General features: G+C 43.7%; 1 protein-coding gene across 1 annotated transcript in view; it reads left to right on the top strand.

Annotated features, from left to right (window-relative positions):
* The first annotated feature begins 5429 nt into the window (after positions 1–5429).
* Positions 5430–12446, top strand: part of LOC134353520 (osteocalcin 2-like) — a 37521-nt gene continuing 30504 nt past the window's right edge. The window contains exons 1-8 of the mRNA XM_063061519.1: positions 5430–5433; positions 5583–5639; positions 6729–6764; positions 7303–7359; positions 8785–8811; positions 9352–9408; positions 10498–10533; positions 11050–11106. Of these exons, the coding sequence (XP_062917589.1) occupies positions 5430–5433; positions 5583–5639; positions 6729–6764; positions 7303–7359; positions 8785–8811; positions 9352–9408; positions 10498–10533; positions 11050–11106 (331 nt within the window). The remainder of the gene's footprint in view (positions 5434–5582; positions 5640–6728; positions 6765–7302; positions 7360–8784; positions 8812–9351; positions 9409–10497; positions 10534–11049; positions 11107–12446) is intronic.

Genomic DNA, 12446 nt, shown 5'->3' with positions numbered 1-12446 from the left:
TACTCAGATCTGTGGCAATGACGTGTGTGAGTGTAAACAGATAGTTCCACATTACAGGGATACACTTTGATGCTAGGAGACTTTCCACACTCACCTTCCATTTTATAATCAAACACTTTTTACTTTCAGATTCCAAAGAAAGTGGAGAAAGGAGAATCAAAGTGATTGGATCCCAAGAAGATCATGGTTCGTGGATTTCTTTCTATACGGAGATTGTTGACTGAGCTAATCTGGTTCTGAGAGAATTAGTTCACTGGTTAATTATTTGACATCAGAATCCACAAGGAATCAGGTAGAATGGGGAACAGACTCGATACATTGCAGAAGCATTTATTCCAGGGAAGGCTGAGAAATGGCAGACGGAGTTCAACTCAGAAAAGTGTGAATTATTCACTTTGGAAAGTCAAACCTGAAGGCAGAATTAGTCACAGGATCAAGTTCAAGAACCACAAGGTAATGTTGCAGCTTATAAAACACAGGTTAGACCACACTTAGAGTATTGTGTTGATTTCTGTTCACTTCTTTATAGGAAGGATGTAGAAGCTTTAGAGGGAGTGCAGAGAAGATTTACAAGGATGGTACCAAATGTCTTTGCTCCTTAGATAAAAGCATTCGCTTGATCAATATATCTTCATAAGACATGCTCTCTAATCCAGCCAGCGTCCTGGTAAATCTTCTCTGCACCCTCTCTAAAGCTTCCTCATCCTTCCAACAATGAAGTGACCAGAACTGAACACAATATTCCAAGTGCAGTCTAACCACAAGAATGAGGATAAGAGGTGGTATGATCAAAGTGTACAGTAAAGGTGTAGAGAGAGTGGACAGCCAGGGATATTTTCCCAAGCTGGAGATGGAAAATTGAGGGAGCAAACCTTGCGTGTTTGAGGGGAAGTACAGGGGGATGTCTGAGATTAGTTTTTATACACAGAGAGTGGTAATTGTGTGGAATTCTTTGCTAGGGGTCCTGACGAAGGGTCTCGGCCTGAAACGTCGACTGCACCTCTTCCTAGAGATGCTGCCTGGCCTGCTGCGTTCACCAGCAACTTTTTTGAGTGTATTATGTCTGAGATTCGTTTTTATACACAGAGATTGGTAATTGTGTGGAATACGCTGCTAGGGGTAATGTTAGAGAGACATTTAAGAGACTCTAAGGCATATGGATGAAAGAAATGAAGGACTATGTGAGAAGAAAGGGTAAGATTGACATTGGAGAAGGTTAAAGGGTTAGCACAACATTATGGGCGAAGCTCCTGGACTGTACTGGACTGTTATATGTTCAATGATCTGTGAACAATTCATCACCAGCTTAAAGTGAAAAGTCATAAAAATGAGAGTGAGAGTTTGAGAACTGAACTGACATTGGACATAGAGAATGCCCTGTCATTGGTGAACTGAAATCCTTTCCCTTCTTTTCCAGATTCTACAGAAAGAAATAGTCACTCTGAAGCTCGAGGTATCAATATTTATGATTTCAATCTCTTGCTGTAACATTCTCTGGTGAACAATCCATTGACGATTGTACTAATGACCCTGGGAATCCGTGGGTAACCATTGGCCTTGGCTGGAAACCCCAACACTGTGAGCCCTGTTCCCGAATCTGAGCAGACAGGAGGGTGCAGTGTGTAAGAGAGGGACAACATCATCGCCGACAAAGGTTCCTTGGTCTGGGAGTCTCAGATGAGTTGAAGCTGACAAGTTTGGGTGGACACCAACCCGGACCCATAGACACTTGTCTCACCTCCAAGGGAAAACTCTCACTCGCCACAGAGAGACCATATTCGGGTCGCTGTGTCCTGGGAAAAAGTTGGATCCAATCCCACCCTCAGGGAGGTGGTTGGGCAATGGGTGAGCAGCTCATGGGGAGGTACTCAGATCAGTGGCAGTGCCGTGTGTGAGTGTGAACAGATAGTTACACATTACAGGGATACACTTTGAAGCCGGGATACTTTCCACACTCACCTTCCATTTTATAATCAAACACTTTTTACTTTCAGATTCCAAAGAAAGTGGAGAAAGGAGAATCAAAGTGATTGGATCCCAAGAAGATCATGGTTCGTGGATTTCTTTCTGTACAGAGATTGTTCACTGAGCTAATCTGGGTCTGAGAGGAGTAGTTCACTGGTTAGTTACTTGACATCAGAATCCACAAGGAATCAGACAGAATGGGGAACAGACTGGATGCATTGCAGAAGCATTTATTCCAGGAGAGGCTGAGAAATGGCAGATGGAGTTCAACTCAGAAAAGTGTGAATTATTCACTTTGGAAAGTCAAACCTGAAGGCAGAATTAGTCGGGGGATCGAGTTCAAGAACCACAAGGTAATGTTGCAGCTTATAAAACACAGGTTAGACCACACTTAGAGTATTGTGTTGATTTCTGTTCACTTCTTTATAGGAAGGATGTAGAAGCTTTAGAGGGAGTGCAGAGAAGATTTACAAGGATGGTACCAAATGTCTTTGCTCCTTAGATAAAAGCATTCGCTTGATCAATATATCTTCATAAGACATGCTCTCTAATCCAGCCAGCGTCCTGGTAAATCTTCTCTGCACCCTCTCTAAAGCTTCCTCATCCTTCCAACAAAGAAGTGACCAGAACTGAACACAATATTCCAAGTGCGGTCTAACCACAAGAATGAGGATAAGAGGTGGTATGATCAAAGTGTACAGTAAAGTTGTAGAGAGAGTGGACAGCCGGAGATAATTTCCCAAGCTGAAAATGGGTACAGGACGGAACAGATCTCCCATGTTTGTGGGGAAGTACAGGGGATTGTCAGAGGTTGGTTTTTATACACAGAGAGTGGAAATTGCATGGAATGCTCTGCCAGGATTGATGCTAGTTGGCGATATATTAGCGATATTTAAGAGACTCTGAGGCACATAGTTGAAAGACAAATGAAGGACTATGTGAGAGGAAAGGGTAAGATTGATCTTAGAGTAGGTGAAAGGGTTAGCACAACATTGTGGACTGAAGGGCCTGAGCCGTGCTGTACTTTTCTATGTTCTGTGATCTGTCAACTATACATCACCAGCTTACAGTGAAGTGTCATTAAAATGAGAGCGAATGTTTGAGAACTGAACTGATAATGACCATAGACAATGTCCCGTCATTGGTGAACTGAAATTCTTTCCCTTCTTTTCCAGATTCTACAGAAAGAAATAGTCACTCTGAAGCTCGAGGTATCGACATTTATGATTTCAATCTCATGCTGTAACATTCTCTGGTGAACAATCCATTGACAATTGTACTAATGACCCTGGTAATCCATGGGTAACCATTGGCCTTGGCTGGAAACCCCAAAACTGTGAGCCCTGTTCCCGAATCTGAGCAGACAGGAGGGTGGAGTGTGTGAGAGAGGGACAGCATCATCCCCGACAAAGGTTCCTTGGTATGGGAGGCTCAGATGAGCTGAAGCTGACAAGTTTGGGTGGACACCAACCTGGATCCATAGACACCTGTCTCACCTCCAGGGGAAAACTCTCACTCACCGCAGAGAGACCATCTTCGGGTAGCTGTGTCTTTGGAAAATGTTGGATCCAATCCCAACCTCAGGTGGGGTGTTGGGCAATGGGTTAGCAGCTCATGGGGAGGTACTCAGATCTGTGGCAATGACGTGTGTGAGTGTAAACAGATAGTTCCACATTACAGGGATACACTTTGAAGCCGGGAGACGTTCCACACTCACCTTCCATTTTATAATCAAACACTTTTTACTTTCAGATTCCAAAGAAAGTGGAGAAAGGATAATCAAAGTGATTGGATCCCAAGAAGATCATGGTTCGTGGATTTGTTTCTATACGGAGATTGTTGACTGAGCTAATCTGGTTCTGAGAGAATTAGTTCACTGGTTAATTATTTGACATCAGAATCCACAAGGAATCAGGTAGAATGGGGAACAGACTGGATACATTGCAGAAGCATTTATTCCAGGGGAGGCTGAGAAATGGCAGACGGAGTTCAACTCAGAAAAGTGTGAATTATTCACTTTGGAAAGTCAAACCTGAAGGCAGAATTAGTCGCAGGATCAAGTTCAAGAACCACAAGGTAATGTTGCAGCTTATAAAACACAGGTTAGACCACACTTAGAGTATTGTGTTGATTTCTGTTCACTTCTTTATAGGAAGGATGTAGAAGCTTTAGAGGGAGTGCAGAGAAGATTTACAAGGATGGTACCAAATGTCTTTGCTCCTTAGATAAAAGCATTCGCTTGATCAATATATCTTCATAAGACATGCTCTCTAATCCAGCCAGCGTCCTGGTAAATCTTCTCTGCACCCTCTCTAAAGCTTCCTCATCCTTCCAACAATGAAGTGACCAGAACTGAACACAATATTCCAAGTGCAGTCTAACCACAAGAATGAGGATAAGAGGTGGTATGCTCAAAGTGTACAGTAAAGGTGTAGAGAGAGTGGACAGCCAGGGATATTTTCCCAAGCTGGAGATGGAAAATTGAGGGAGCAAACCTTGCGTGTTTGAGGGGAAGTACAGGGGGATGTCTGAGATTAGTTTTTATACACAGAGAGTGGTAATTGTGTGGAATTCTTTGCTAGGGGTCCTGACGAAGGGTCTCGGCCTGAAACGTCGACTGCACCTCTTCCTAGAGATGCTGCCTGGCCTGTTGCGTTCACCAGCAACTTTTTTGAGTGTATTATGTCTGAGATTCGTTTTTATACACAGAGATTGGTAATTGTGTGGAATACGCTGCTAGGGGTAATGTTAGAGAGACATTTAAGAGACTCTAAGGCATATGGATGAAAGAAATGAAGGACTATGTGAGAAGAAAGGGTAAGATTGACATTGGAGAAGGTTAAAGGGTTAGCACAACATTATGGGCGAAGCTCCTGGACTGTACTGGACTGTTATATGTTCAATGATCTGTGAACAATTCATCACCAGCTTAAAGTGAAAAGTCATAAAAATGAGAGTGAGAGTTTGAGAACTGAACTGACATTGGACATAGAGAATGCCCTGTCATTGGTGAACTGAAATCCTTTCCCTTCTTTTCCAGATTCTACAGAAAGAAATAGTCACTCTGAAGCTCGAGGTATCAATATTTATGATTTCAATCTCTTGCTGTAACATTCTCTGGTGAACAATCCATTGACGATTGTACTAATGACCCTGGGAATCCGTGGGTAACCATTGGCCTTGGCTGGAAACCCCAACACTGTGAGCCCTGTTCCTGAGTCTGAGGAGACAGGAGGGTGCAGTGTGTGAGAGAGGGACAACATCATCGCCGACAAAGGTTCCTTGGTCTGGGAGTCTCAGATGAGTTGAAGCTGACAAGTTTGGGTGGACACCAACCCGGACCCATAGACACTTGTCTCACCTCCAAGGGAAAACTCTCACTCGCCACAGAGAGACCATATTCGGGTCGCTGTGTCCTGGGAAAAAGTTGGATCCAATCCCACCCTCAGGGAGGTGGTTGGGCAATGGGTGAGCAGCTCATGGGGAGGTACTCAGATCAGTGGCAGTGCCGTGTGTGAGTGTGAACAGATAGTTACACATTACAGGGATACACTTTGAAGCAGGGATACTTTCCACACTCACCTTCCATTTTATAATCAAACACTTTTTACTTTCAGATTCCAAAGAAAGTGGAGAAAGGAGAATCAAAGTGATTGGATCCCAAGAAGATCATGGTTCGTGGATTTCTTTCTGTACAGAGATTGTTCACTGAGCTAATCTGGGTCTGAGAGGAGTAGTTCACTGGTTAGTTACTTGACATCAGAATCCACAAGGAATCAGACAGAATGGGGAACAGACTGGATGCATTGCAGAAGCATTTATTCCAGGAGAGGCTGAGAAATGGCAGATGGAGTTCAACTCAGAAAAGTGTGAATTATTCACTTTGGAAAGTCAAACCTGAAGGCAGAATTAGTCGGGGGATCGAGTTCAAGAACCACAAGGTAATGTTGCAGCTTATAAAACACAGGTTAGACCACACTTAGAGTATTGTGTTGATTTCTGTTCACTTCTTTATAGGAAGGATGTAGAAGCTTTAGAGAGAGTGCAGAGAAAACTTACAAGGATGCTACCCAGATGTCTTTGCTCCTTAGATAAAAGCATTTGCTTGATCAATATATCTTCATAAGACATGCTCTCTAATCCAGCCAGCATCTGGGTAAATCTTCTCTGCACCCTCTCTAAAGCTTCCTCAATCTTCCAGTAATAAAGTGACCAGAACTGAACACAATACTCCAAGTGTGGTCTAACTGCAAGAAGGAGATTAAAGGTGGTGTGATAGAGGTGTACACCGAAGCCAGAGATAGAGTGGACAGCCGGAGATAATTTCCCAAGCTGAAAATGGGTACAGGACGGAACAGATCTCCCATGTTTGTGGGGAAGTACAGGGGATTGTCAGAGGTTGGTTTTTATACACAGAGAGTGGAAATTGCGTGGAATGCTCTGCCAGGATTGATGGTAGTTGGCGATATATTAGCGATATTTAAGAGACTCTGAGGCACATAGTTGAAAGACAAATGAAGGACTTTGCGAGAGGAAAGGGTAAGATTGATCTTAGAGTAGGTGAAAGGGTTAGCACAACATTGTGGACTGAAGGGCCTGAACCGTGCTGTACTTTTCTGTGTTCTGTGATCTGTCAACTATACGTCACCGACTTACAGTGAAGTGTCATTAAAATGAGAGCGAATGTTTGAGAACTGAACTGATAATGGCCATAGAGAATTTCCCGTCATTGGTGAACTGAAATTCTTTCCCTTCTTTTCCAGATTCTACAGAAAGAAATAGTCACTCTGAAGCTCGAGGTATCGACATTTATGATTTCAATCTCTTGCTGTAACATTCTCTGGTAAACAATCCATTGACAATTGTAGTAATGACCCTGGTAATCCGTGGGTAACCATTGGCCTTGGCTGGAAACCCCAACACTGTGAGCCCTGTTCCTGAATCTGAGCAGACAGGAGGGTGGAGTGTGTGAGAGAGAGACAACAGCATCCCCGACAAAGGTTCCTTGCTCTGGGAGGCTCAGCTGAGTTGAAGCTGACGGGTTTGGGTGGACACCAACCTGGACAGATAGACACCTGTCTCACCTTCAGGGGAAGACTCTCACTCACCCCAGAGAGACCATATTTGGGTCGCTGTGTCCTGGCAAAAAGTTGGATCCAATCCCAACCTCGGAGGTGTTGGGCAACGGATGAGCAGATCATGGGGAGGTACTCAAATCAGTGGCAATGGCGTGTGTGAGTGTGAACAGATATTTCCACGTTACAGGGATACACTTTGATGCTGGGAGACGTTCCACACTCACCTTCCATTTTATAATCAAACACTTTTTACTTTCAGATTCCAAAGAAATTGGAGAAAGGAGAATCAATGTGATTGGATACCGAGAAGATGATGGTTCGTGAATTTCTTTCTATACGGAGATTGTTGACTGAGCTAATCTGGGTCTGAGAGGACTAGTTCACTGGTTAATTATTTGACATCAGAATCCACAAGGAATCAGGTAGAATGGGGAACAGACTGGATACAAAGCAAAAGCATTTATTCCAGGAGAGGCTGAGAAATGGCAGATGGAGTTCAACTCAGAAAAGTGTGGAGTGATTTAGTTTGGAAAGTCAAACCTGAAGGCAGAATTAGTCGGGGGATCGAGTTCAAGAACCACAAGGTAATGTTGCAGCTCTACAAAACCTCTGGTTAGACCACACTTAGAGTATTGTGTTGATTTCTGTTCTCCTCTTTATAGGAAGGATGTAGAAGCTTTAGAGGGAGTGCAGAGAAGATTTACAAGGATGGTACCAAATGTCTTTGCTCCTTAGATAAAAGCATTCGCTTGATCAATATATCTTCATAAGACATGCTCTCTAATCCAGCCAGCGTCCTGGTAAATCTTCTCTGCACCCTCTCTAAAGCTTCCTCATCCTTCCAACAATGAAGTGCCCAGAACTGAACACAATATTCCAAATGCTGTCTAACCACAAGAATGAGGATAAGAGGTGCTATGATCAAAGTGTACAGTAAAGGTGTAGATAGAGTAGACAGCCAAGGATATTTTCCCAAGGTGGAAATGGAAAATTCAGGGAGCAAAACTCACGTGTTTGAGGGGAACTACAAGGGGATAACCATATAACCAGATAACAATTACAGCACGGAAACAGGCCATCTCGGCCCTTCTAGTCCGTGCCGAACGCTACTCTCATCTAGTCCCACTGACCTGCAATCAGCCCATAACCATCCATTCCTTTCCTGTCCATATACTTATCCAATTTTTCTTTAAATGATAATAACGAACCTGCCTCTATCAGTTCTACTGGAAGTTCGTTCAACACTTACTTCAAGCTCCCCTGTCTTCCCCGATAATTGACTTATCGCTATATTCATGCAAGGAAAATATGTGCTGTGTGTTTAATATTAAGTTTGTTAGATAAACCCTTTTAGAAACGAAATTGAGTGTATTATGTCTGAGATTCGTTTTCATACACAGAGAGTGGTAATAGTGTGGAATGCGCTGCTAGGGGTAATGTTAGAGAGACATTTAAGAGACTCTAAGGCACATGGATGAAAGAAATGAAGGACTATGTGAGAAGAAAGGGTAAGATTGACTTTGGAGAAGGTTAAAGGGTTAGCACAACATTATGGGCTGAAGCTCCTGGACTGTACTGGACTGTTATATGTTCAATGATCTGTGAACAATTCATCACCAGCTTAAAGTGAAAAGTCATTAAAATGAGAGTGAGAGTTTGAGAACTGAACTGACATTGGACATAGAGAATGCCCTGTCATTGGTGAACTGAAATTCTTTCCCTTCTTTTCCGGATTCTACAGAAAGAAATAGTCACTCTGAAGCTCGAGGTATCAACATTTATGATTTCAATCTCTTGCTGTCACATTCTCTGGTGAACAATCCATTGACGATTGTACTAATGACCCTGGGAATCTGTGGGTAACCATTGGCCTTGGCTGGAAACCCCAACACTGTGAGCCCTGTTCCTGAATCTGAGCAGACAGGAGGGTGGAGTGTGTGAGAGAGGGACAACATCATCCCCGACAAAGGTTCCTTGGTCTGGGAGACTCAACTGAGTTGAAGCTGACAAGTTTGGGTGGACACCAACCGGGACCCATAGACACCTGTCTCACCTCCAGGGGAAAACTCTCACTCGCCACAGAGAGATGATATTCGGGTCGCTGTGTCCTGGGAAAAAGTTGGATCCAATCCCAACTCAGGTGGGGCGTTGGGCAATGGGTGAGCAGCTTATGGGGAGGTACTCAGATCAGTGGCAGTGCCGTGTGTGAGTGTAAACAGATAGTTACACGTTACAGGGATACACTTTGAAGCTGAGAGACTTTCCACACTCACCTTCCATTTTATAATCAAACACTTCTTACTTTCAGATTCCAAAGAAAGTGGAGAAAGGAAAATCAAAGTGATTGGATACCGAGAAGATGATGGTTCGTGGATTTCTTTCTATACAGAGATTGTTGACTGAGCTAACCTGGGTCTGAGAGGAGTAGTTCACTGGTTAGTTACTTGACATCAGAATCCACAAGGAATCAGATAGAATGGGGAACAGACTGGATACGTTGCAGAAGCATTTATTCCGGGAGAGGCTGAGAAATGGCAGACGGAGTTCAACTCAGAAAAGTGTGAATTATTCACTTTGGAAGGTCAAACTTGAAGGCAGAATTAGTCGGGGGATCAATTCAGGAGCCACAAGGTAATGTTGCAGCTTATAAAACTCAGGTTAGACCACACTTAGAGTATTGTGTTGATTTCTGTTCACTTCTTTATAGGAAGGATGTAGAAGCTTTAGAGAGAGTGCAGAGTTGATTTACAGGGATCCTACCCAGATGTCTCTTCGCTCCTTAAATAAAAGCCTTCGCTTGAAAAATATATCTTCATAAGACATGCTGTCTAATCCAGCCAGTATTCTGGTAAATCTTCTCTGGACCCTCTCTAAAGCTTCCTCATCCTTCCAATAATAAAGTGACCAGAACTGAACACAATACTTCAAGTGAGGTCCAACTACAAGAAGGAGATTAAAGGTGGTGTGATAGAGGTGTACACCGAAGGCATAGATAGAGTGGACAGCCGGAGATAATTTCCCAAGCTGAAAATGGATACAGGACGGAACAGATCTCCCATGTTTGTGGGGAAGTACAGGGGATTGTCAGAGGTTGTTTTTTATACACAGAGAGTGGAAATTGCGTGGAATGCTCTGCCAGGATTGATGGTAGTTGGAGATATATTAGGGATATTTAAGAGACTCTGAGGCACATAGTTGAAAGACAAATGAAGGACTATGTGAGAGGAAAGGATAAGATTGATCTTGGGGTAGGTTGAAGGGTTAGCACAACATTGTGGGCTGAAGGGCCTGGACTGTGCTGTACTTTTCTATGTTCTGTGATCTGTCAACTATACATCACCAGCTTACAGTGAAGTGTCATTAAAATGGGGGGAGAATTTGAGAACTGAACTGATGATGACCATAGAGAACGCCCTGGGATTGGTGAACTGAAATTCTTTTCCTTCTTTCCCAGATTCTACAGAAAGAAATAGTCACTCTGAAGCTCGAGGTATCGATATTTATGATTTCAATCTCTTGCTGTAACATTCACTGGTGAATAATCCATTGACGATTGCACTAATGACTCTGGGAATCTGTTGGGATCCACTGGCATTGGCTGTGAGACCAGAGTCAGTGCTGGGCTCTCTGTTCCTGTATCTGATGAGCCAGGAGGGCAGAGTGTGGGGGAGAGGGACATCTTCATCCCTCCCATCCTTGGTATGGGAAGCTCAGTTGTGTTGAAGCTGATCGGTGTGGACACCAACCTGGACCCTTAGGCACGTGTTTGACCTCTAGAGCAAAGGCCCTCACTCACCCAGGAGAGACCAGGTTTGGGCCACAGCGTCCTGGGAGAAAGTTGGATCTAATCCCAACCTCATCTGAGGCTTTGGGCAATAGGGGAGCAGCTCATGGAGAGGAAACCAGATCAGTGGCGGGTGCTTGTGTGTTATATGGATGCACTTTGAAGTTGGGAGACTTTCCACACTCAACTACTATTTTATCATCAAACACTTTTTACTTTCAGATTCCAAAGAAAGTGGAGAAAGGAAAATCAAAGTAATTGGATCCCGAGAAGCTGATGGTTTGTGGATTTCCTTCTATACAGAGATTGTTGACTGCATCTCGGTCTGAGAAAATTAGTTTGCTTGTTACTTATTTGACAGATTGGATACAAAGCAGAAGCATTTATTCTGGGGGGGCAGACAGAGCAATATTGATTGGAGGTGTTGTTGATAGTGTAGAAGGTTGTTGCAGGTTGCAACAGGACATTGATAGGATGCAGAACGGGGCTAAGTGGCAGATGGAGCTCAATTTGGAGAATTGTGAAGTGATTCATTTTGGAAAGTCAAACTTGAAGGCAGAATACAGGGTTAATGGCAGGATTCTTAGCAGTGTGGTGGAACAGAGAGATCTTGCGGTCCAAGTCCATTGATCTCTCAAAGTTGCAATGCAAGTTGATAGGGTAGTTAAGAAAGTGCGTGCCATGTTAGCCTTCATTTGTCGGGAGACTGACTTCAAGAGCGACAAGATAATGTTGCAGCTCTATAAAACCCTGGCTAGACCAGATTTGGAGTATTGTGTTCGGTTCTGGTCACCTCATTATAGGAAGGATGTGTAAGCTTTAGAGAGGATACAGAGGAGATTTACCAGGGTGCTGCCTGGATTAGAGAGTCTGCCTGATAAGGATAGGTTGCACAAGCTGGGACTTTTCTCTTTGAAGAGGAGGAGGATGAGAGGCGACATGATAGAGATGTACAAGATGATAAGAGGTGTAGATTGAGTAGACAGCCAGAGACTTCTTCCCGGGGCAGAACTGGCTAATACGAGGAGGCCTAACTTTAAAAGTACAGGGGGGATGTCTGAGGCAAGCTTTGTTATACAGAGGGTGGTAGGTGCAGGGAACATGCTGTCAGGAGTGGTGGTAGAGACAGGAGATTTAAGAAACATACATCAAAGTTGCTGGTGAACGCAGCAGGCCAGGCAGCATCTATAGGAAGAGGCGCAGTCGACGTTTCAGGCCGAGACCCTTCGTCAGGACTAACTGAAGGATTTAATTATTATAGATTTAAGAGACTGTTGATAGGCTCATAATCCTTGGTTGTCATGGACCAGTTGGATCTAAGGGCCTCTTTCTGCACTGTATAACCATATAACAATTACAGCACAGAAACAGGCCATCTCGGCCCTTCTAGTCCGTGCCGAACTCTTACCCTATCCTAGTCCCACTGACCTGCACTCAGCCCATAACCCTCCATTCCTTTCCTGTCCATATACCTATCCAACTTAACTTCAAACGACAACATCGAACCTCAACCACTTCTGCTGGAAGCTCGTTCCACACAGCTACCACTCTCTGAGTAAAGAAGTTCCCCCTCATGTTACCCCTAAACTTTTGCCCTTTAACTCTCAACTCATGTCCTC

The sequence above is a fragment of the Mobula hypostoma genome, chromosome 11 (assembly GCF_963921235.1).
Source record: "Mobula hypostoma chromosome 11, sMobHyp1.1, whole genome shotgun sequence".
NCBI lineage: Eukaryota > Metazoa > Chordata > Chondrichthyes > Myliobatiformes > Myliobatidae > Mobula > Mobula hypostoma.
This window is presented reverse-complemented; position numbering and strand designations above follow the sequence as displayed.